This window comes from Callorhinchus milii, unplaced genomic scaffold (genome assembly GCF_018977255.1).
Source record: "Callorhinchus milii isolate IMCB2004 unplaced genomic scaffold, IMCB_Cmil_1.0 Scaffold30, whole genome shotgun sequence".
Classification (NCBI taxonomy): Eukaryota; Metazoa; Chordata; class Chondrichthyes; order Chimaeriformes; family Callorhinchidae; genus Callorhinchus; species Callorhinchus milii.
The window spans coordinates 832,010-857,317 of NW_024704771.1; the positions used below are offsets into that span (position 1 = coordinate 832,010).

At 50.8% G+C, this 25,308-nt stretch overlaps 1 protein-coding gene across 1 annotated transcript; it reads left to right on the forward strand.

Moving 5' to 3' along the window:
• Positions 1-1,210: 1,210 nt before the first annotated feature.
• On the forward strand, positions 1,211-24,260 carry LOC121851160 (nuclear factor 7, ovary-like). The gene is made up of 11 exons (XM_042344752.1): positions 1,211-1,358; positions 3,352-3,387; positions 4,553-4,579; positions 4,758-4,784; positions 5,343-5,369; positions 6,317-6,343; positions 6,793-6,819; positions 7,298-7,324; positions 10,197-10,223; positions 10,429-10,464; positions 23,573-24,260. The coding sequence occupies exons 1-11, from the start codon at positions 1,211-1,213 to the stop codon at positions 24,085-24,087; spliced, it is 924 nt and encodes a 307-aa protein (XP_042200686.1). The 3' UTR covers positions 24,088-24,260.
• The last annotated feature ends 1,048 nt before the right edge of the window (positions 24,261-25,308 follow it).

Genomic DNA, 25,308 nt, shown 5'->3' on the forward strand with positions numbered 1-25,308 from the left:
TTTACCATCAAATCAAAACTTCTTTCTCCACATGAATTCTGGTTTCCCGCTCCCCGTAACTACGGCCTCCATACGTCAGCCATTAGGAGACAATTCCACTTCCTCTACTCGCTTACAACACGTACAACAACCCCCTTTACTATTTCCATTGCCCATGTTTAATTGTATTTGACTTATCTCAATCAGACACTTGTTATTCGCATATATATATATTTGTTTCGGGTAGTCCCGTCACTCACCCACTCTCCCGGTTTACCCCCAGACCGGCTCCACAACTCATCCCACTTGTCTGTCGAGGACGACTTTCTCTCAGGGGGATCCTCACCGATTTGAGGCTGTAGAGTGTGCGAGCAAATTATCCCAGATAATTCTTGTATACGGCCTTCCGATCCTTCTCGATCAAGGTCCGCCCAGCAGCGGGTTGTCCCGGACAACTCACGCATACAACTACTGGTCTGGTGGGTTTACCGTAAAGTGCGATGAGATGTTGGGATCCCGGACGAGCCCCCAATTGTTAGATCCGCGAATTATGTGTCTGTATTTGGAGAGAAAAAATCTGATACAAGTAAACTTAAGAAACAAAGAATGGGTTTTTATTTCTACTTGTATACAGGAGCACACAATTGTTCCCGTATACAAATAGGATCTAATGTCTCCGTCAGACAAAAGATCCTTTTCTTCGGTACAATTAAGTTTTATACAGGAGTACACAAAATACACAGAAGGGGTGTTTTTTCTTACAGACCAATCAGGTTTGCTGCATGTTTTCCCACACTTCTTGCTTCAGCTAGTTTCAACTGTACTAATCTTGCAGTTTTACTAGAAGGCCATTTCTATGTTATCACCCGCCGTTCCTTACACTGTGGCCTTCAGATAACGGAATTCTACAATAACAAGTCTAACCTACTTACTTATATCTGCTTAAAGGCATTTACACAGCAATAGGCCAGGGCACAAGCTACGATATACAATTAAACATACCATAACATCTTTTTTCTCTATCAGTATCCTGGCCAACAATCCTACAGATAAATTGGTCATTCACTGCATAACTGTTTGTGGACATTGTGTGCGCAAATTTGCTGCCGTTTTTGCATACAAATAAGCAGTCACTACATATCACTGTAACCCCTGTGAAGGGCTTTGAGACTTCATGCAAATGTGATAAGGTTCTATATCAAATGAAAGAATGATAGGATTATTATTAAATATGATACAAAATGTTCTTTATGTTACAGAGGTGTTTCTCCACCGAGGCCCAGACTGGCTGGTGGCTTTCCTTGTGGCGTTCAGCCTTGTGCTTGGAGCAGCTGGTGTGTTGATGTTCTTCTGCAGAAAACGATTGAAAAAAGTTAAAGGTAATAAATGATTTTGAGATTCCCCCAAAACATAATCTTTACTTTCATCCTTTATATAATCCATAACATAGTGACGAGAGCACTGGCAATGTCTGAGCGGCAGTGACGAAGGTGAGAGTGAGTGTCTCGAGGTGTTGGGTGTGAGGTACTGGCGGAGGCGGGTGATATGGTGGGGGTGAATGAAGGTGGTTTTGATGAGGCAATGAATGTGAGGGAGAAAGGAAAGCTGGGGATCAAACCAGATCCCATGATTGTCACTGAGAGAATTAGAGAGAGGGGCAGGGAAGCTTGTGGAGGTCAGAGCCAGAAGGGGATGGCTTCAGTCTTATCTAAACAAACAAATTGAGATGGATCTTGAAGGAGGCATGAGAGGGGGTGAGGTGGGATGGAGTTCCAGAGGGGGGAGCAGAGAGGCTGAAGGCTTGCCCACCAGTGTTGGGGTGGGCAAAGCGGGGAACATGAAGCAGGCCGGAGGACGCTGAATGGAGGGAGCGGACAGGTTGTTATGAGGTTAGAAGGTCTCAGAGGTAGGGAGTAGCAAAGCCGAGGAGGTGAAGTAAGGATCAGGAGCTTGAACTATATCCTCTGAGTCATATCCTCAGTGATCCTGAGCCGGGCGATTATGAGGGTGATAGTGTCGCGGTGCCTGGTGCAGGAGAGGACACGGGCTACAGATTTCTGGATAATCTGCAGCCTGTGGAGGGAGGAGTTGGGGAGGCCGACAAGCAGGGAGTTTGTGTAGTTCAGCCTGGATGTGATGAACGCGTGGATGAGGGTCTCGGTGGCCTCGGGTGAGAGAAGTGGCAGAGCCGGGCAATGTTGCAGAGGTGGGGAAAGGCAAAGCGGGTCATGGCATGGATATGGGGGATGAATGACTGTTGTGGGTTGAACAGGACACTGAGGTTCCTCATTGGCTCCTTGATGTGTAGAGTGCAGCCATGAAGGGCAATGCTGTCAGCGCCCGAGTTATGGAGGCGCTGATGGGAGCAATGCAGGACGGCCTTGGTCAACTGGAGAAAGTTAGCTCTCATCCAGGACTTGATGACTGACAGACATTCTGTGAGTACCGCAGTGATCCTGGAGTCGAGGTGGAGGTGGAGTTGGGTGTCATCACATACATGTGGGAGTTGACTCCATGTCTGTGGATGATATCACCAAGAGGGATCTATACTGATTTTGAGGACATTTTGGCTCATCCAGGCCTTGATATCTCACAATCAACTGGACAGATCATCAGGGACCTGAGGTCGAGAGTAAATTTGGGGTCATCCACATCCATGTGGGAATTAAGTCCATGTCTGTGGATGATGTTGAGGGACAAAGTGACTGTGTTGGCCAGTAGTGGGCAGAGGAAGGGCAATTGGGTGGTCAGGAGATGGGTGGGGAGGGAGTTGAGGGAGCAGGTGGTGAGCTTTATGTTATGAGAAGGAAGATGTGGTCGGGTGTATTTTGTTGATTTTTGTTGTTGAACGTGAAAGGCGCAATATAAATGTCATTTTGTTGTTATTATTCTCTATTGTCTCTCACACATAAAGAGAAGTTGTGGGATAAAAGGCTGGAAATGTTAATCAGAATGTGTCTTGTCGTTTCCAAACTGTAGAAGGATTTGCTCACACAGAGGGATGTGAAGATGTAGAATTCTTTGCCCCAGAAATCTGTGGAGAAGGAATCAATGTGAATGTTTAAATGAGAGACAGAGACTCAGATAGTAGAAATATTTGGTGAAGAGCAGGGAATTGGATTTATAAGATTAAAATTGGTGGAATAGACTCATGGGCTGAATTGTCTCCTCCTGTTCCTCTTTTCCTTTACTAAAAGCTGATGTCAATTAGAAGTTACCTAAAGCAGAGCCTTTAGTGCACTGTTATTTTCACTAATATTTAATAAAATATTGTATTAACATTTCTGCTGGATTGTTTCTGTTACATTTAAGGGAAATGTCCTACAGTTTATTGATGAGGACAACACTGACGATTGTGTTTTTATTTTCCAGTTTATGAAAATCTAAAAAAGGGATTTAAAAATCTGGGTAAGTAACAACATTACAAACATCCCCGAGCCTCAGCCTCCCCGAGAGTCAGGTCCTCGGAGACCTGCCACAAGCCCTTCCTGTGCTCTCTGGTGACCTCAGCATTTATATACATAACACACCCAGACACATGCACACACACACTCAGACACATGTGCACACACACACAGACACATGCACACACACGAATGTGCACACACACACAGAGTCACAGAACAACCTAAACTAAACCCATCTCCTGTGGAGTGAAGAAATGTGTGATGATTCTGTGCAGATGAGGAGAATCTCATGGTGTTTGACTGTAGAGAGAAAGTGAAACTTACACTTTAACACAAATTAAATCATTCTGATACAATGAGGGAAATAAAAAACATGATGTAAATGAGTCTCTGAATGAGATTCCACTCAGTTAGATTCTGTTCCAAAATATTTAACTTTTACATCTGTGACCTGAAATAATTTACATTGATATAACTGCCTCCATGCGCTGGGTCAGGGTGAAAGGGGAGGTGACCGTACACTCGGTTAAAGAGGAAGGTCTTCAGGTGCGATGAAGATGGTCAAAGAGGGGGGAGTGAGATGGAGGGATTGAGACAGGGAGTTCTGTGTGTTTGGTGGTAAGTGGTTGAAGACATGGCCACCAATGGTGGGGCGGAGGGGAGTCAGGGATGAGCAGAAAGCCAGAGCAGCCCAAATAAAGGGGTGGGTAGAGGAGTGGGGTGTGAGCAGGTCGGAGAGGTAGGGAGGTGCTGGACATGAGGTGATTTGTCAGTGAGTGTGAGGATGGAGTGGGGGTTGGAGTTTGTTGTGGGTAATGTACCAAATGTTAAGGATTATTAATATTATCATTATTCACTTATTGAGATTGTAAATGTTTAATCAGTTTTATCAGTTTCTGCAGTGCAAAAAATCCCCATTTTTAATGTGAATTATAACACAAATTGTGAAATAAAAATAGATTAAGAAAATCTTATATTTTCGGTTTGTTTACTGATTTCACTTCCTTCATTTGATGTGAGCACATATCCTCCTATCACAGTGAGTTTGGAAAGTTTGGGCTTAAAGGAAAATAAAGAAACTGAATAAAATAAACCAGATAAGTTTGTTAACTTTTTTTCAAAAATTTCAAAATACATTTTCTAAAACCTTTTCTTTTGTTTTAAAGATAATGAACTGAAATCTGCCAAACAAGGTACAGTACATTGTGTTATTGGCACTAAGTGTTTATGATGGAATTCCATCAGTGATGATGTCCCATAAGTGAATCAATCAATGACAACTGACTTCAACATTCAAACCGTCTTCACTCAATGGCTTTCAGTCTCGTGAGAAACTTTACATTGTTTATTAATATTTGTTTCTTTCTTTAGACCAAAAATACATGAAAAAAACACTGGGTAAGTTTTAATCTCCTGGAGCGTAAAATAAGTTTCCTTCTCATCGCGCCTCCCCTTGTTTTAAAGGATGATTCTGGGAAGGGTCAGTGGGAAAGGGGGTTAGTGATAATTTTGGATAATGATAAGCTGTGAGGTTTCAGCACGAAAAACATGAGCAATTCCCCTCAATCCATCCTCTGTGGACCACAAGCCTTGCTTCTGGCCAATCCATGTCTAAACATTAGTAAACCCAGGAGCATGGCGCTGGGGAGAGGGTTCATTCTATATCAGACACGGAAACTCTACATACAGTATGTGGATCTCTGAGTAGTTTGGTTTGGAGACTCTTAACGCCAGTGATGGGTTTGTGTGTGTGTCAGACTCTGACCAAAACTAAGTCCATGTGTTTTTTTTAATTGGTGAAAACAAACTCTGATTGGGATTTGGTGAGATCCTGAAGCCTCAGTGGTGAAGGGTTGTTTATCAGCTGAATCACAAGACTGTGAATAGGTTCAGTGTGTAACAGTGGGGGGTGATTTGTGGAAATAAACAATCAATAAATATATTGTTTCCTTTCAGAACTGAAAAAACAATTCACCAAATCAGGTACTTGATGGCTTTATCCTCATTTACTGTTGTTGATGTTATTGATGTAGAATTGTGCTGCTTCTCAAAGGATCAATTATTATCACCTCTGATAAAGCTAATAAATTAAATGTAAGAAATACGATTATATTAAGATTATAAGCAAAGTTTGACGTGAACTTTCAATGTACAGTTCAGTCATCTCACATCTACAAATGTGATCAGTTTGTCAGACTCTGTAACCTGGAGTGATCTGAACCCAGATATTGAGTTACACCGATAGATTACAGTAGAACAGAAGAAATGCTGGAGGAGAAAAGCCCAATATCCATCCAGTTTGCCTTCCACCTTCCTGGCAGTCACATGCAAATGTGTCCCAAACTACCTCTGTACTATATCCCATAATGTTATTTCCTAAAATAACATTTCTAATCTGTGTTTGAAAGAATCTACTCAATAATAATAATCTTTGCATTTGATATAGTGCTTTTCACATCTTTTAGACATCTCAAAGCGCTTCACACAATATACAGTAAAGTGAATTTACTGTATATTTGTGAGCGAAATGCTGCAGTCGATTGCGCACAGCAGCGTCCCCCAAACAGTCGAGGATTGAAGTGACCAATTTATTATTATTTTCCTTTCTGGAGGGATTATTATGAGGTGTGTGGAGTAAGGAAACTTGCCCATGGTTTTTCCCTGTGGGAATTGAACCCAGGTTTCTCGCTTGCAAGGGGAGTGCTCCAACCACTGAGCTACAGGACTCCACAGGATCATTGGTGAAATCATACTCTTAGTACAGTCTCACCAATGACTTACAAAGTGACCCGATTACCCCACTATTTCCATTTGCTATTGATCTTTTGATACATCCCAACAACAGATTGTCAGAAATAACATATTGAAGTTTACAAAAGATGAAATTATAAGCAAAATCTTATTAAATTAAAACTTCTGTTTCTTTCCAGAGTGGGAGGTCGTTGGCAGTTGTAAATGTAAGTTACCTCACATTACAGGCAAGTTATACACCCCACATTACAGGCTGGTTATAGACCCCACATTACAGGCTGGTTATACACCCCACATTACAGGCTGGTTATAGAGATCCTACATTACAGGCTGGTTATAGACCCCACATTACAGGCTGGTTAGTACATTGTCAGTGTGCAGAGGAAGTTGCTCTTGTTGACGATGTGTAGAAATTATCAGCAAAATGCAGGTTCATAAAGTGATTAACAAAATATCGCTCATAACCTAATTTTCAGTCTAGTTTTCAGTTGCGTAAAGTGTAGATGTGTATCCCAATAAATACCGTATGTGTGACAGGATGGGGTGGGTGTAGCAGAGACTGTTGTGTCAAGTGGACTCACCATTGCGAGTTGTGTTAGTGACACCCTGATAATGAGCTCCTGAGCCCAGCTGATAAACTTGTGTTTTCTCTCAGGCTGCAAGGATCTTCTCGTGGGGTTTGGTAAGAGACTTGATTTAATACAATGCTTCATCACTTCGTTGAGACGTCTCAAAGCGCTTCACAGAATATACTGCAAGGAGAATTGACTATATTTTCTGGGCAAATCGCGGCTGCTAATTTCACACAGACTGCAGTGTCCCACAAACAGTCATGGATAAATGACGAAATTACTATTTTGGGGGAAAAAATTATTACCCCCAGAAAGGGATCCATTAATCGATTAATGATTGGGTTCCTACTTCCTGCGAGGTAAACAGAGGCAAGTGGAGTAAGGAAACTTGCCCAACGTTTCACACTGCCAGGAATCAAACCCAGTTCCTCTCTTTCTTCCAAGGTGAGAGCTCTAACCACTGAGCTACACGACTCTGGAATATTAATGCAATAAAGAAAATGATTGTGTAATGACGCATAAACACAACTGTATAAAACAATCTCAATTGAACAAATTGATTCTAACAAAATTTTCTTTCATTTCCAGTCAAGGCCAGAATCCACAGTTATGCAGGTAAGACATTAATATAAGACATTAATGACACAATTCAGAACTGCTCAGATCCCACCCCAGATTTAGCACAAAGATGTACAGACAGAAGGTCCCAGCCTGGTCTGTGCTGAGGTATCTGATCTCAGCCGGGGAGGGAGGGGCCTCTACACATGGCCTCAGGGCCCGGATATGGATAGACAATAAGCCAAAGTCACTGTTCCTCATCACATTCAGGGAGTCCCCCCCCTCTCCCATCCCAGCCTTTCTGTAAATCCCGGGTGAGGAGAGGACCAGGCTGTGATGCCCTCAATGGTTGAAGTCCTGTAGCTCAGTGGTTATAGCACTCGCTTTGCAAGCGAGAGACCTGAGTTCATTTCCAGGCAGAGGGCGAAACCTTGGGCAAGTTTCCTTACTCCACACAGAGCCTAATAATAATCCCTCCAAAAAAACCAAAAAAAAACAATAATTTTTAATTTTTCTCCTGCCCAACACCTTCAGCACCCATCCCCTATTTGGATGCCAAGCCAGTAATAGCACCTTGGAATACCCTCCCCGATTATAGGCGCTGTAGATACGTAAATTTATATATTTTTTTAACTAAGGCGGCTGATTTTCTCACTGTGTGCTCCCACAAGAGATAGACAGAATTTGTGGAATGCAGAGCATACCCTTTCAAAAATATTTATTTTGCAGTCATACTAAGGGTTTGAGAGCTGCTAACATACATTTTTAACGTGGTTACATTTCTCAGTCAAACTTATGCAACCAAGGTAAAATTACTTTCTAAATTATAGGCCACAGCATATCAAATTGACAACATAATATCCATACCCTTTGTCTTATATCCAGCAAATTTCAGAAAAATCTGAGATTCATCTAAATTTTGAAGCCCCATAACAGTTACCCAATACACATATTGTGCTGGCTACTTATTGCATTAATGTAGGCATTAATCTAAGCATGGCAGTTAATTTGATTTAAAATACATTCCTAATAATAATAATAATAATCCTTACATTTGATACAGCGTCTTATCAGATATCTCAAAACGCTTCACAGATCATATTGTAAACTGAATTGACTGCATATCTTTTGGACAAAAAGTAGTTAGGATTTGCCTAAAATGCAGCCTTATCTAGAATTTGAACCCGGGATCTCTCAGACGTTTATTCAGTTGCTGACTCCAAAGCAAGAATAAGACCTGAGACCAAAGAAGCACATGTGCAGACACCTACAACCTCAACTGATGAAATTGGCGATACCAGAAATGTCAGGTTCCTTGTGGATTTTATAAAGAAATCATGATTTTCATTATCGAATTGCCAAGGCAAAAATCAAACAGTGCTCTACGTTCACTAATTTGTGTGTCAGCGAGGCTACAAGCGGCAGTTAATTAGAGATATCGTTAGTAAAACAAATTACTTCACAAATAAAATGTGGCATGATTATAGCCAAAGTGTTGGTTAGTTTCCTGGAGCATTTTAATGTGAACTCTAATGCCAGTCAAGCTCAGATAACAGAAATCTGGTGCTCATAGAATCATAGAATTTTACAGCAGAAGGAGGCCATTCAGCCCATCGTGCCTGTGCTGGTTCTTTGAACAGAGCTGTCCAATTCAATCCCACTCCCCCGCTCTTTCCACGTAGCTCTACAAACTTGGAGTCCTGTAGCTCAGTGGTTAGAGCACTTGCTTTGCAAGTGAGAGACCTGAGTTCAATTCCAGGCAGAGGGCGAAACCTTGTGCAAGTTTCCTTACTCCACACACCTAATGATAATCCCTCCAAAACCCCAAACAATAATAAAATTGGTCATTTTCAATCTACGACTGTTTGTGGGACATTGCTGTGCGCAATTGGCTGCCGCGTTTGCCCACAAATATACAGTCAATTCACTTTACACTGTGTTCTGTGAAGCGCTTCGGGACTTCGAGAAGACGTGAAAAGCACTATATCAAATGCAAGGATTATTATTATTATTAATAACCAACCAACACTGGCTGTCTAGACTCTCACATGAACAAGTCACTTGAGCTACAGAACAGACACAATGAATGTCAGCACTGAGCCCGACTCCTGCTCATCGCCCTCTGCACGGTCACTAAAGCTGTGATGCCATGTTGAGGTTGTAGAGATGTCAGTCCAATCCTGTGCCCCAGGCGCTGGGCACAACAGCTGTTAGTGTGTGGCTGGAGAATGGTATGTGACTGTACCTGTGGAAGGTACTGATAGACCAAATACTACATACACTGTTACTGCATTTACTACATTACATGGTGTCATCCACACTGTCACCTGTCGTAAAATACTCACTGTATATTGTGTGAAGGAATCGGATTACTGACCAATAGCAGTCAGTTGTCATGACTGGATGCTCATGTGATGTCCTCGTGTGAGTCCCTCTTGACTCAGGACATCAGTGTGTTTTAACTAACGGTGACCACATTATGGTGACATGGTGTTTGCCCACAGCAAACTCTGATCTTGTTGTCTGATCAGCAGCCCATATATTAATATAAAACTGACCCCCCTCCCCCCCGATCAATAAACCTGTCCACTCAGTTTCAAGATCTAGATTAGTCCACATCGTCTCTCCCAGATCTGTTTGATTTACTGCAACCAGACCACGCCCAGACCCCACCCACACCACACCCAGACCTCACCTGCACCATTCCCAGATCATACCCAGACCTCATCCAGACCCCACCCAGACCTCACATATACCGCACCCAAATCACACCCAGACCTTACCTACGCCATACACAGATCATACCCAGATCTCACCTGCACCAAACCTATACCACCCAAACCACAACTACACCACACCCAGACCTCATACAGACCGCACAGCTACATGTCTTAATGATAACAGCTGACAACATTCTGCTTTCTTACAGGTTATGAGGAGGTTCTCACAGAATTAGGTAAGGTATTTGGGTCAGTTTGATAAAGAGCCATTCTGTCACTCCCCTTTCCCCAAATAAATGTTAAAATATATTAATGGGGAGGGGGAGCGAGGAGGGGAATATAAAGCAGTTTGGGGAACAGAGAAAATGTGACTGGCAAAACCGTATAAAACCATTCCTCATCAAATAAATCTATACCAACCGAACTTCCTTTATTTTACAGAAAAGACCCAATTTGGGTTGTACAGAAGTTATGCAGGTAAGATATTTAATATCATATAAAGTGTGAAATTCGGAAATCCTTGACAGATCACAGGATAAAAATCTGTATCTGCCACCTGCCTGCCCACCGTGCGATCCTATCAGTGCACTCTCACAGAGGTAGGAAGGAGCAAAGCCGTGGAGGGCTTTGAAGGTGAAGATGAGATTTTTGAACTCTTTCCTGTGGAGGATGGGGAGCCAGTGGAGCCGGGCGAGGGTGGGGGTGACAGGGTCATGGAAACTGGTTTGGGAGAGGACACAAGCTGCAGAATTCTGGATGATACCCCTCCACATAGACCCTCACACCCCCACCCCCACACACACAATCTCACCCTCTCCCATAAAAACATACACTCACATCCCCCACACACATCCTCACCTCCCCCTCCACACACACACACCTTCACCTGCCCCTCAGACACATCCTGACAAACAACAACTTGGATTTATATAGTGCCCTCCATGCCGGATGGCGTCTCAGAGAGCTTCACAGTAACAGATCCTGGTGTCGAGCGTGGGGGAAGAAGGTGACCAAAGGCACGGTCGAAAAGAAAGGTCTTTAGCCAAGACCTGAAAGCAGGAAGGGAGGGGACAAGGCGAAGGGAGTGAGGAAGGGAGTTCCAGAGCCTCGGGGCATAGTGGCTGGCAGTCTGGCAAGGATTGGGGTAATCGGGGAGCGGAGTTTGGTGCGACTAATAATAATAATAATATAATCCTTGCCTTTGATATAGCGCTTTTCACGTCGGGAGGACGTCCCAAAGCGCTTCACAGAACACACTGTAAAGTGAATTGACTGTATATTTGTGGGCGAACACGGCAGCCAATTGTGCACAGCAGTGTCCCACAAACAGTCGTAGATTGAATATGACCAATTTATTATTGTTTTTTTTTTGTTTTTTTTGGAGGGATTATTATTAGGCGCTGTGTGGAGTAAGGAAACTTGCCCAAGGTTTCGCCCACTGCCTGGAAATGAATTCAGGTCTCTCGCTTGCAAAGCGAGTGCTCTCACCACTGAGCTACAGGACTCCACTGTAAGGAAGTGGGCGGCAGAATTCTGGATGACCTGGATTTTATGAATAGTAATGGAGGGGAGACCGACGAGGAGGGCATTTGAATAGTTCAGCAGAGAGGTGACAAAGGCATGGACCAGGGTTTCAGCGGCGTTTGGGGTGAGATATTGGTGGAGACGGACGATGCGTCGGAGGTGGAAGAAAGCGGTGCTGGTGTGGGGGATGGTTTGGAGAGTTCTAGTGGCTGGTCGGGTAGGTGGAGTAGGTGGGAACCGTGCCATTTAAGACATTGATGAGAGCCAAAGAGTATGGCTTCTGTCTTGTCAACATTTAGCTAAAGGAAATTCGTGCTCATCCAGCTCTTGAGGGCTGACAGGCAGCTGACAGAACATTAGGGGACTGGGGATCGCAAAGTGAGGTGGAAAAATAGAATTGGGTGTCGTCCGCATACATGTGGGAGTGTATTCCATCTCTGCAGATGACATCTCCAAGAGGGAGCATATAGATTAGGGAGAGGGCCAAGGATGGATCCTTGGGGTACCCCACAGGTAACCGGATGAGAGCGGGAGGAAAAGCCATTTGTGCAGATGTACTGCTGGAAGTTCGTGAGGTAGGACTCGAACCAGGAGAGTGCGGTCACACTGAGATGGATGGCGGAGGAAAGGCGGTGGAGAGGATGGTGTGATCAACTGTGTCAAAGGCAGCAGAGAGGTCCAGAAGGACAAGGAGGCAGAGGGAGCCCTGGTCACAGACAGAGAGGATGTCATTTGAGACTTTCACAAGCGCAGTCTCTGTACTATGGACAGGGCAGAAACCGGCAGGAAGAGGTTCGAAAAGGGAGTGGGAGGAGAGGTGTGCGCGGAGTTGATTGGCAACAATGCATTCTCGGACTTTGGCAGAGAAGGGCAAGTTTGAAACAGGGCGGTAGTGGCTGGGGTTTGAGGCATGTAGGGAAGGTTTTTTGAGGAGGGGGATGATGACAGCAGTTTTGAGGGAGGCAGGGACTGATCCAGTGGAGAGGGACTGTTTGATGACATCAGCCAGTAGTGGGCAGAGGAGGGGGAGTTGGGTGACCAGCAAGTTGGTGGGGAGGTGGTCAAGGCAGCAGGAAAGAGAGATGGGGAGGAAGGAATGTAGGATAGGGGTCACGGTAGGAGCTGATGATGGGGAGGGGAAGGGGGATGGAGAGGAGGTAGTGGTGGGTGACCAGAGGCAGGAGGATGAGGCTGCCGGCCGGATATTATTTATTTTAGTTGAAAAGAAGTCCATGATCTCATCACACTTGGCATTTGATGTGAAGATTGAGGAGGCCTGAGGGGGCGCACGGAGGAGGTAGTGGGTGGTGGAAAAAAGGACTTTGGGATTGTTTTTTTGCCTCCAAGATGATGTTGGAGTAGACGGCCGTTTTTGCACACGTCAAAGAATGGCGTTATCTGTGGAGATGCTCGAGCCACAGTTGGTGGTGAACTCTCAGGGCAGTTTTCTGACATCTGCATTCGAGCAGCCGGGTTTGGTTTTTTAGGAGTGGAGATGATGGTTATACCGGGGGATCGAGTGGGTTTGGTGATGGTCCTGGATTTCAGGGGGATGTGATAGTTGAAGGTGAAGGAGACGATCATGGAGCAGCTGGATGGAAGGAGCCAGAGGGCTTAGGGGGGTGGTAGACCAGAAAGATTTTCAGTGGGAGAGAGGGATGGAAGAGGGTGAGGTGCTCAAAAGAGGGGAAGCAGCCAGAGGGATTTGGGGAAAGACCAAGGGAAGCTTTGGAGATGAGGACCACCCCACTGCCACGTTGGCTTGGACGGGGGATGTGGTGGAAGGTGTAGCCTGGAGGGGTTGCTTAGACTAGAGGGATGGGGTCATTGGGGGAGAGCCAGGTTTCTGTGAGCCCAAGAATGTTCAGGTGCTCATCCAGGATGAGGTAATGGATGGTGAGGGGTTTGTTTGTGAGGGAACGGACATTTTGAAGGGAAATGCGGTGGGTTTGCTGGTGGGAGGAGAGGGAGGAGAGTGATACGGAAAGGATTTGAGGATATACAGGAGAGATGGCTGTGGAGTGTGGGGGGAGTGGAGAGTTGGGGAGGGTACGCATGAGGGAGGGGGACGTTGTGGTTGCCATAAGGAGGCGGTTTGTGTGGAGGGAGTGAATGATGGGACACTTGGGGTCGCTGCTCTGGGACAGCCAGTGCCTGGAGCCACGATGGGCCCGGCGGAGGCTGCCCAGGCTGGAGCAGAGGGAGGTGGTGATGGGGTCCAGGAGAGAGAGGTGGGGGGGGGGGGTGGGAGAGAAGGACAGAGTGGGAGTAGGGATACAGAGGTTGGGAGGAGAGGCATTTAGAGTGGAGGGAGAGGCTCGGGTCGGGGCGGCAGCCAAAACGTGCGCACAGAGACCGGGAGCGAGCGATCAGTGGGACGGCATCAGCCCACAGGCTGTGTGGTCACGGCTAAGATGTCAGTGACAGGGGCGGCCACGACATTTTCTCCTGAACCACTTTCACTGTGGATTAGTTTCTTTTAGCTTTTCTAAGTGTTAGTGTTGGTGTCAGTGCTGTTAGTGTTAGTGTTGGTGTCAGTGCTGTTAGTGTTAGTGTTGGTGTCAGTGCTGTTAGTGTTAGTGTTGGTGTCAGTGCTGTTAGTGTTAGTGTTGGTGTCAGTGCTGTTAGTGTTAGTGTTGGTGTCAGTGCTGTTAGTGTTAGTGTTGGTGTCAGTGCTGTTAGTGTTAGTGTTAGTGTTGGTGTCAGTGCTGTTAGTGTTAGTGTTGGTGTCAGTGCTGTTAGTGTTAGTGTTGGTGTCAGTGCTGTTAGTGTTGGTGTCAGTGCTGTTAGTGTTAGTGTTGGTGTCAGTGCTGTTAGTGTTGGTGTCAGTGCTGTTAGTGTTGGTGTCAGTGCTGTTAGTGTTGGTGTCAGTGCTGTTAGTGTTAGTGTTGGTGTCAGTGCTGTTAGTGTTAGTGTTGGTGTCAGTGCTGTTAGTGTTAGTGTTGGTGTCAGTGCTGTTAGTGTTGGTGTCAGTGCTGTTAGTGTTAGTGTTGGTGTCAGTGCTGTTTGTGTTGGTGTCAGTGCTGTTAGTGTTAGTGTTGGTGTCAGTGCTGTTAGTGTTGGTGTCAGTGCTGTTAGTGTTAGTGTTGGTGTCAGTGCTGTTAGTGTTAGTGTTGGTGTCAGTGCTGTTAGTGTTAGTGTTGGTGTCAGTGCTGTTAGTGTTAGCGTTGGTCTCAGTGCTGTTAGTGTTAGTGTTGGTGTCAGTGCTGTTAGTGTTGGTGATTCTGTGTTAGTTTTGATTGTTTGATTATGATGTGAAGCCGACGTCACTTTTTGTAACTCTGCGGTTCCCCTGTGACCCCCTCACGTCGCGGCTTTATACCCACTGCTCGGCCTCGGCTCCGCCCCGCGCTCTCCTGACTCCACTCCACACCCTCACATCCCCCACAGACACAATCACATACCCCGATAGACACACACTCACATCATCCCCCACAGACACACTCACACACACCCCACACACCATCACATGCCCCAACAGACACACCCTCAGCCCCCGACCCACACACTGACACACCGCCCCACACATCCCCACATCTCCCCCCACAGACACACTCACATCCCTCGAACACACTCACACCACACCCCACACACACCTTCACAACAGCCCCCGAAACACACTCTCATACCATCCCAACACACACCCTCACATCCCCTCCACACACACCCTCACATTCCCCTCATGCACAGATACACACAAACCCCCAAACGCACAGCCTCTCATCTCCCCCAAACACACCCTCACATATGTCCCCACACACACCCTCACATAGCCCCACACAACCACACCCTCACATCCCTCTCACAGACACTCGCTCAGACCCTTCACACATCCTCACACCCCACCCAATCTCACATCCCCTACGCACACCCTCACATTCCCCCCCACACACCCTCGCACATCCCCCGACCCACACACACCGTCACACCACCCCCACACACACCCTCACATCCCCCCACCCACAAACAACAACATCAACAAGATTGTATTTGTATAGTCCATTTCATGTCAGGAGGACGTCCCAAGGTGCTGAACAGTGACAGCATTTCAGACCCGAGCTGGGGTCAGTGGGGTATGGGAGGGGAGGGGAAGGGGCTTGCCGATGGCATGGTCGAAGAGGAGGGACTTAGGCGCGACTTGAAGGAGGCTAAGGAGGGGGTGAGATAGAGTGATTGGAGGATGGAGTTCCAGAGGTTGGGGGCAGAGTGGCTGAAGGCTCTCCCGCCAATGGTGGGGCGGGTGGGTCGGGGGATGTGGAGCAGGACAGAGCGGGCGGGTTGGTAGGGGGATAGGAGGTCATAGCGATAGGGTGGGGCGAGGCCATGGAGGGCTTTGTAGGTGAGGACCAGGATTTTGAACTGGATCTTCTGAAGGACAGGAGCCAATGGAGTCGGGCGAGAGTGGGGGAGATGGGGTCACGGAGTTTGGTGCGGGAGAGGACACGGGCGGCAGAGTTCTGGATTATCTGCAGCCTGTGGAGGGAGGAGTTGGGAAGGCCGACAAGCAGGACATTTGCATAGTGGAGCCTGGAGGTGATGATGGCATCAACAAGAGCTTCAGCGCCTGAGGGGTGAGGTAGTGGCGGAGTCGGGCGATGTTACGGAGGTGAGGGAAGGCAGAGCGGGTCATGGTTTGGATGTGGGGAAGAAAAGACAGTTGAGGGTTGAACAAGACACCCGGGTTCCTGACTGCTGGTGAGTTGTAGTGAGCAACCATGGAGGGTGATGCTGCCGGAGCCTGAGGTGCGGAGGCGCTGGCGCGAGACAATCAGGAGCCTCAGTCTTGTTCACATTCAACTGTGGGAAGTTTGCCCTCATCCGGGACTTGATGTCCGACCGCAGTCTGTCAGCACAGCAGTGGCCCTGGAGCTGAGGGTGGAGGCAGAAAGATAGAGTTGGGTGTCATCCGCATACATGTGGGAGTGGACCCCATGTGTGCGGATGATGTCACCGAGGGGGAGTGTGTAGATATTAAAGAGGAGACGAGGACAGAGCCCTGAGGGACACCAGACATGACAGTGCGGGGGCTGGAGGGGAAACCGTTAGAGGCAACAAAGTGGAGACGGTGAGAGAGATAGGAATCGAACCAGACAACGGCAGGTCCATGAGGAGTAAGTAAAGAGGAGAGGGAACATCTTCACATTCCCCCCTCACCCCCCACACACACACACCCTCACATCCCCCCCGCACACCCTCACATCCCCCCCACACACACACCCTCACATCCCCCCCACACACACACCCTCACATCACCCCCCACACACACCCTCACATCCCCCCACACACACACACACCCTCACATCCACCCCACACACACACCCTCACATCCCCCCACACACACACACTCACATCCCCTCACACACCATCACGACCCCCTCAAACGCACCCGCATGACCGCCCCACACACATCCTCACGAACCCCCACACACTCCCTCACGTCTCCCCCCACACATACACCCTCACCTCCCCCCACACGCACGCTCACCTTCCCTCCACATGCACCTTCTTGTCGCCCCCACACACACCCTCACGTTCCCCCCACACACTCCCCCAATTGCCCCCCACACGCACCCTCACGTCCCACCCACCCACACCCTTGCGTCGCCCTCACACGCACACTCACCTTCCCTCCACGTGCACCTTCTTGTCGCCCCCACACACACCCTCACATACCCCCACACTCCCCCAATTCCCACCCCCCACACGCACCTGCACATCCCCCCCAAAACGCTACCTCACGACCCATCCACACACACACACACCCTCACTACCGCCCCCACACGCACCCTCACGGGCCCCCACATGCACCCTCACGTACCCCCACACGCACCCTCAAGACCCCCCACACGCACCCTCATGACTCCCCTACACGCACCCTCACAGTCACCCACACGCACGCTCACTTACACCCGCACACTTATCCTCACATCTCCCACCCCCACTGCCCCCAAAGCACACCCTCACGTCCTCACCACACACACCCTCACGTTACCCCCACACGCACATTCACATTCCCTACAAAGACACACCCTCACGTGACCCCACACACACACCCTCACATCCCCCCCACATACACACACTTACATCCCACTCACACGGACCATCACGTCCACTGCAAATGGTCCCTTATGTCCCCCCTACACGCACTTTTACGTCGCCCACACACACACACTCACGTCGCCCTCACACGCACCCTCACGTCGCGCCCACACGCAACCCTCACATCCCTCCATACGCAGCCACGTCCCCCTACACGCACCTTCACGTCCCCCCCTCACGCACCTTCACGTCCCCCCCACACGCACCTTCACGTCCCCCCACACGCACCTTCACGTCCCCCCACACGCACCTTCACGACCCCCCCACACGCACCTTCACGTCCCCCCACACGCACCCTCATAACATAACATAAGATGCACAATCACCTACCTGCCCAGTCACCTCACCTCTCTATGTCTCGCTGCATTGTTTTAATGTCGTCCTCTGTGTTGACACTTCCTCCTCGTTTTGTTTTGTGTCATCCGCGAATTTAGATATATTAACTTCGATGTCCACATCAGATCGTTGGTGTAGATGGTAAATAGCTGATCCTTGTGGCACTCCACTGGTCACATCCCACCAATCTGAAAAGGACCCGTTTATCCCTAATCTGTGTTTCCGACCTATTGACCATTCCCCAATCCACGTTAATATGGTCCCCAATTCCATGGGCCCTTATCTTTTGGACTAACCTTTTATGCGGCACCTTATCGAATGCCTTCTGGAAGTCCAAATAGACCACATCCACTGATTCACCCATATCCAGTTTACTGGAAATGTCCTCAAAAAACTCTCTGAAATTTGTCAAACATGACTTCCCTTTTGTAAAGCCGTGTTGACTCGGCCAAATTATATTGTGCCCTAAATACCGCACTACCACATCCTTAATCAACGATTCTAAAATGTTTCCCATCACTGATGTGAGACTAATTGGCCTATAGTTCCCCATCTTTTCCTTTCCACCTTTTTTAAACAGTGGTGTGACATTTGTGATCTTCCAGTCCATGGGCACTGCTCCAGAATCCAAGGAATTTTGGAAGATCAGACACAGGGCCTCCACTATCTCATACGCTCCTCTTCTCAAACCCTGTGATGCAAACCATCCGGACCGGGGGATCCGTCACTGTTTAGTGCTCACAGTTTCCCGACACCAATTCTCTGCTGAATTTCCCTAAGTTGCTCCCTGTCCCTCACGTCCCCCCCCACCCCACACGCACCCACACGTACTGCCCACACGCACCCACACGTACTGCCCACACGCACCCTCACGTCCGCCCACACGCACCCTCACGTACTGCCCACACGCACCCTCACGTACTGCCCACACGCACCCTCACGTACTGCCCACACTCGCCCTCACGTACCACCCATACTCACACTCACCTCCCCCCCACAAACACCCTCACCTCCGCCCCACACACACCCTCACGACCCCCCACACACACCCTCACGACCCCCCACACACACCCTTACCTCCCCCCACACAACCTCACACCCCCGCACAAGCACCTGCACGTCCCCCCCCACACACCCTCACCTCTCCCCCACACGCACCATCATGAGCCCCCCAAATGCACCCTCACGTCCCCCCCACACGCACCGTCATTATGCCACCACACACACCCTCACGTCCCCAACACGCACCCTCACGACACCCCCCACATGCACACTGTCTTGACCCCCACACACCCGTACGTCCCCCCCACGCACACACTCACCTCCCACCACACGCACCCTCACGTTCCCCCCCCATACATACCCTCACGACACCCCCACATGCAGCCTCACTTACACCCGCACAGGTACCCTCCCATCAACCCCCACAAACACAGCCTCACGTCCCCCACAAACACAGCCTCACGTCCCCCCCTCACAAACCTCACGTGCCCCCCACAAGCAGCCGCACGTCCCTCCCACATGCACTCTCACCCACACAGGCACACTCACGAGCCTCACAAACGCACACTCACATTCCTCCACAACACCATCACGTCCCCAGCACACGCACCCTCACGTTCCTCCACATACACACCTGTTCATCACTCCCACACACACCCTCACGTCCCATACAAGCATCCTCCCGTCCCCCCCACATGCACCCTCACCTCCCCCCTCACACACAACCTCACGTCCCCCCACACGCACCCTCACGTCCCCCCCACACAGCCTCATGTCCCACCCACACACACCCTCACGTCCACCCGACACGCAGCCTCATGTCTCCCCCATAAGCACCCTCACGTCACGCCCAGACGCACCCTCGCGTCCCCCACACATGCACGCTCGCGCCCCCAACACACGCACCCTCACGTGCCCCCCACATGCACATTCGTGTCCCCCACACGCACCCTCACGCTCCGCACACACTAACCCTCACGTCCCCCACCCACACGTACACTCTCATGTCCCCCCCACACGAGCCCTCACATCCCCCACACGCACCCTCACGTTCCTCCACATGCACATTCACGTTCCCCCAAGCGCACCCTCATGTCCCCCCCATGAAGCATACTCACGTCCCTCACACACGCAGCCTCATGTCCCCCCCACACGCACACTCACGTCCCCTGCACACACACCCTCATGTCCCCTGCACACACACCCTCAGACAGCCTCATGTCAACTCCACACGCACCCTCACGTCAACCCCACACGCAGCATGTCTTGACTCTCACGCAGCCCCACGTCTCCCCCACATGCACCCTCATGTCCCCCGCACAAGCACCCTCACACGGCATCACGTTCACCCCAAACACACCCTCATGACCCCGCACACACACTCACGTCCCCCACACGCACCCTCACCTCCCCCCAACACCCACCCTCACGTCACCCCCACACGCATCCTCACGTCACCACCACACGCACCCTCATGTCACCCCCACACGCACCCTCACGTCACCCCCACACGCACCCTCACGTCCCCACCACACGCACATTTGTGTCCACCACACGCACCCTCACGTTCCTCCACACGAACCCTCATGTCTCCCGCACACACACCCTCACTCTACCCCCCACACATGCACCCTCATGCCTCCCCCACACTAACCCTCATCCCCCCACACCACACGCATGCTCACACACCCCCCACAGGCACCCTCACGTCCCCCCCACAAACACCCTCATGTCCACCACACGCACCCTCACGTCCCCCCCCCATCCGTACACTCTCACATTCCCCCAAATGCGGCTTCACATCCCACCCACACGCACCCTCACATCCCCCCCACACGCACCCTCACGTCCCCCCACACACACCCTCACATCCCCCACAGGAAACCTCACGTTCCTCCGCACGCACACTCACGTTCCCCCATACGTAGCCTCACGTCCCCCCCACACGCACCCTCATGTGCGCCGCACACGCACCCTCAAGCAGCAACAATTCACCCCACACGCGCCCTCATGTCACACGCACACTCACGTCCCCCCACACACGCACCCTCACGTCACGCCCAAACGCATCCTCACGTCCCCCCCACATGCACCCTCACCTTCCCCCCACACGCATCCTCATGTCACCTCTACACACACCATTTTGTCATCCCCACATGCACCCTCAAATCACCCGCACACTCTCTCTCATGTCCCCCGCACACGCACGCTAACGTCCACCCCACACACACCCTCACGGCACCCACCCCCCACACACGTACTCTCATCCCCCCGACCCGTACCCTCACGTCCCCCACACACGCACTCTCACACCCCCCCCACACGCACCGTCACATCAGCTCTGCACGCGCACCCTCACATCCCCACCACACGCACCCTAACGTTCCTCCACAACACCCTCACGTTCATCCACACGCACACTCATGTCCCACCACATGAACCCTCACGTCTTGACCCCCACACACCCGCACTTCCTCCTCACATGCACCCTCACGTTCCCCACTCACATGCACCATCATGAGCCCCCACACACACAACGTCACGTTGCCCCACATGCAGCTTTTCATCGACTCCACACAAACCCTCACATCCCCCGCACACGCACCCTCACTTCACTCCCACACGCACACTCACGTCCCCCCCACACGCACCCTCACCTCACCCCCACACCCCCACATGCGCCCTCACGTTCCCCGCACACTTACGTCTCCCACACACGAAGCCTCACTTCCCCCCACACGCACCCTCACGTCCCCTCCACTGACACCCTCACGTCCCCTCCACTGACACCCTCACGTGCCCTTACACGCATCCTCACGTGCCCCCACACGCACCACCCTCACGTTCCACCACACGCACCCTCACGTCCCCCCACACGCACCCTCATGTCCCCTCCACTGACACCCTCACGTCCCCTCCACTCGCACCCTCACGTGCCCCCCACATCCTCACGTGCCCCCACACGCACCCTTACATCGCCCCCCATTCACCCTCAAGTCGCCCCCACACGCACCGTCACGTCACTCCCACAGGCACCCTCATCTCCGCCCCACACGCAACCTCACATCCCCTCCTACATGCACATTCGTGTCCCCCACTCGCCCCCTCATGTTCCTCCACACATCCTCACATTCCCTGCACACACACTCTCACTTCCCCACCACACGCACCCTCACATCCCCACCACACGCACCCTCACATCCCCACCACACGCACCCTCACGTCCCCACCACACGCACCCTCACGTCCCCACCACACGCACCCTCACGTCCCCACCACACGCACCCTCACGTCCCCTCCACACGCACCCTCACATCCCCTCCACACGCACCCTCACATCCCCTCCACACGCACCCTCATGTCCCCACCACACACAACCTCACATCCACCCCACATGCACCCTCACAGCCCCCCAAACGCAACTTCAGCTCACCGACATACGCACCCTCACGTCAATTCCACACGCACCCTCACGTCCCCTCCCCCCACACGCGCACTCACCATCCCCCACACGCACCCTCACATCCCCCCCATACACAACCTGACTTGAGCCCCACACACCGTCACTTCCCCCCCACCCCACACACACACACTCACATCCCCCACAAACCCTCACGATCCCCCCACATGCACCCTCACCTCCCCCCGCACCCTCACCTCCCCCCGCACCCTCACCTCCCCCCGCACCCTCACCTCCCCCCCGCACCCTCACCTCCCCCCCGCACCCTCACCTCCCCCCCGCACCCTCACCTCCCCCCCGCACCCTCACCTCCCCCCCGCACCCTCACCTCCCCCGCGCACCCTCACCTCCCCCGCACCCTCACCTCCCCCCGCACCCTCACCTCCCCCCGCACCCTCACCTCCCCCCCGCACCCTCACCTCCCCCCCGCACCCTCACCTCCTCCCCGCAGCCTCACCTCCTCCCCGCACCCTCACCTCCTCCCCGCAGCCTCACCTCCTCCCCGCAGCCTCACCTCCTCCCCGCACCCTCACCTCCTCCCCGCAGCCTCACCTCCTCCCCGCAGCCTCACGACATCCCAAACACACCCTCAAGTCCCCCCCACACGCTCACCTCCAGCCCACACGCACCCTCATGTCCCACCCACACGAACCCTCACGTTCCCCCCACACACACACTCACTTACCCCCACATAATTACCTCACAGACCCCCCAACGGACACACCTTCAGCCCCACCCCACACACCCTCACATACCCCCACACACACACACACCCTCACATCCCCCCCCCACCCACACACACAGACACACACACACACGACCTCACTTCCCCTCACACATACACCCTCACATCACCACTCCCCACTCGCACACCCACACATACCTCCACACACACCCTCACATGACCACACACACGCACACGCCCTCACATCCCCCCCCACACACACCCCCACACACCCACACATTCCCCACACACACCCACACATTCCCCCCCACACAAACCCCTCCCCCACAGACACACAGACTCTCAGCCTTTTTGCGGATTCTGTTCCCAGGAGATGTCGATGTTTTACACAAAGGCTTCTCTCCCGGTGACGACGCTGAAGATCATCTTATTTATGATTGTAAATGTGTCCGACATTAATGGTCTGATTCTCCCTCCAGTTACAGTCACTCTGGATCCTGACACAGCCCATCCCCGGCTCATCCTGTCTGAGGACCTGACCAGTGTGAGACGCGGAGACGAAGAGCAGCCGCTCCCTGACTCCCCGAAGAGGTTTAGTTACTATCCCATTGTCCTGGGATCTGAGGGCTTCACATCGGGAAGACATTACTGGGAGGTGCAGGTGGGCAACAAGTCAATGTGGGCTGTGGGATTGGCCACAGAGTCTGTCAACAGGAAACAACCAATCAGATGGTCACCAGAGGGTGGGGTCTGGGGGGTGGGACTGTGGTATGGGGTCCATTATGAGGCTCTGACGTCACCCCCCACCCCCCTGACCCTGACAGTGAGACCCGGGAAGGTCGGGGTTTACATGGACTATGAGGGGGGACAGGTGTCATTTTACAACGCTGACAACATGGCTCATCTCCACACTTTCACCGACACATTCACTGAGAAACTTTATCCTCTGTTCAGTCCCTGGTTTGATTCTGACCCTCTGACAATCTGCCGGTGACGGTTAATGAGGAGGAACATTTGTCCATTATAATAAGGAGAAAAACCCTCAGCCATTAACTTCATACAATGGCGGTGAAAATATTCTTGGGGGGTGGGGGGGAAGGGTGTGCACTTTAAAATGGGCATCACCCCGACCATCACCCTATACACACCCTCACATTCCCCCCCCACCCCACCACACCCTCACATCCCACCACACACACCCACAACCCCCCCCACACACACCCTCACATACACCCCACACACACCCTCACATCCCCCCCCACACACACCCTCACATCCCCTCCACACACACCCTCACATCCCCTCCACACACACCCTCACATCTGTGTTGGGAGAATCTGACTTGCCATCCAGTGTGTGACTCACACGCTCTGAGACAGGGATATATATCGCTGATATCTTTCTCTCCAGCAATGCCCAGTCTCACAGTCGGGGCTGTGCTCAGAATCTCACTGAAATCTCCCAAATCACTTTTATATCTATAAACAGGTGCCGTGTTGTTCCCCAGTGAGTGGCCGCGTCTCACTGTGTATAAACACTGTGTGTTTTCAGTGACAGCTTTTATACTCTGTAACATTTCTCACTCACTGTAACATTCTTTAACCTTCAATAAACCGAGGTCACGTCTGTGTGGATATTAATATCCAAAATATTGTCATTCACTTGCAAAATACTCGATCAATTTACAATAAATAATGTGTCATTTTATGTCCAATCCTTATGCACAGTCTACACACACTCCTCACCCTCTGATACACACATCCCTAACCCTCACCCCCTGAAACTCACACCCTGAGTTGTCTTAATTCACTCTCCAACTTACTGTGCAGAGACCACACAGATAACTCAGCGCTGAGACACCGAATGCCCACCTCCTCCTCTGACCCTCGTTACTCTCACCGGCAGTGTTTGTTTCTGGTCCAGTTGTTGCCTCTCTCTCCGGCCTCACCGGCTGCTCCAGGTTTAGGGTTCACTCCGTGGACTTTCATTGATTTCCCACATTTCCAACTCCATTTTAGAATTTGAGAAACCAGTGACATTGAACTCAGATCGTGTGGATGTATTCCAGAGGAATAATAACAATAATCCCTCCATTTAATACAGCACCTCATCACATCACTGAGACATCACAAATCGCTTCACAGAATATATTGTAAAGTGTATTGACTGTGTGTTCTGTGGGCAAAATACTGCAGCCAATTGCACACAGCAGTTT

Excerpts from the sequence above, each read along its gene's own strand:
- LOC121851160 (XM_042344752.1), top strand. The coding sequence starts at position 1,211 with ATGATACAAAATGTTCTTTATGTTACAGAGGTGTTTCTCCACCGAGGC. Across the intron at positions 10,224-10,428 it reads GGAGGTTCTCACAGAATTAG|AAAAGACCCAATTTGGGTTG; the intron begins GTAAGGTATTTG and ends TTTATTTTACAG. Across the intron at positions 10,465-23,572 it reads GTTGTACAGAAGTTATGCAG|TTACAGTCACTCTGGATCCT; the intron begins GTAAGATATTTA and ends TTCTCCCTCCAG.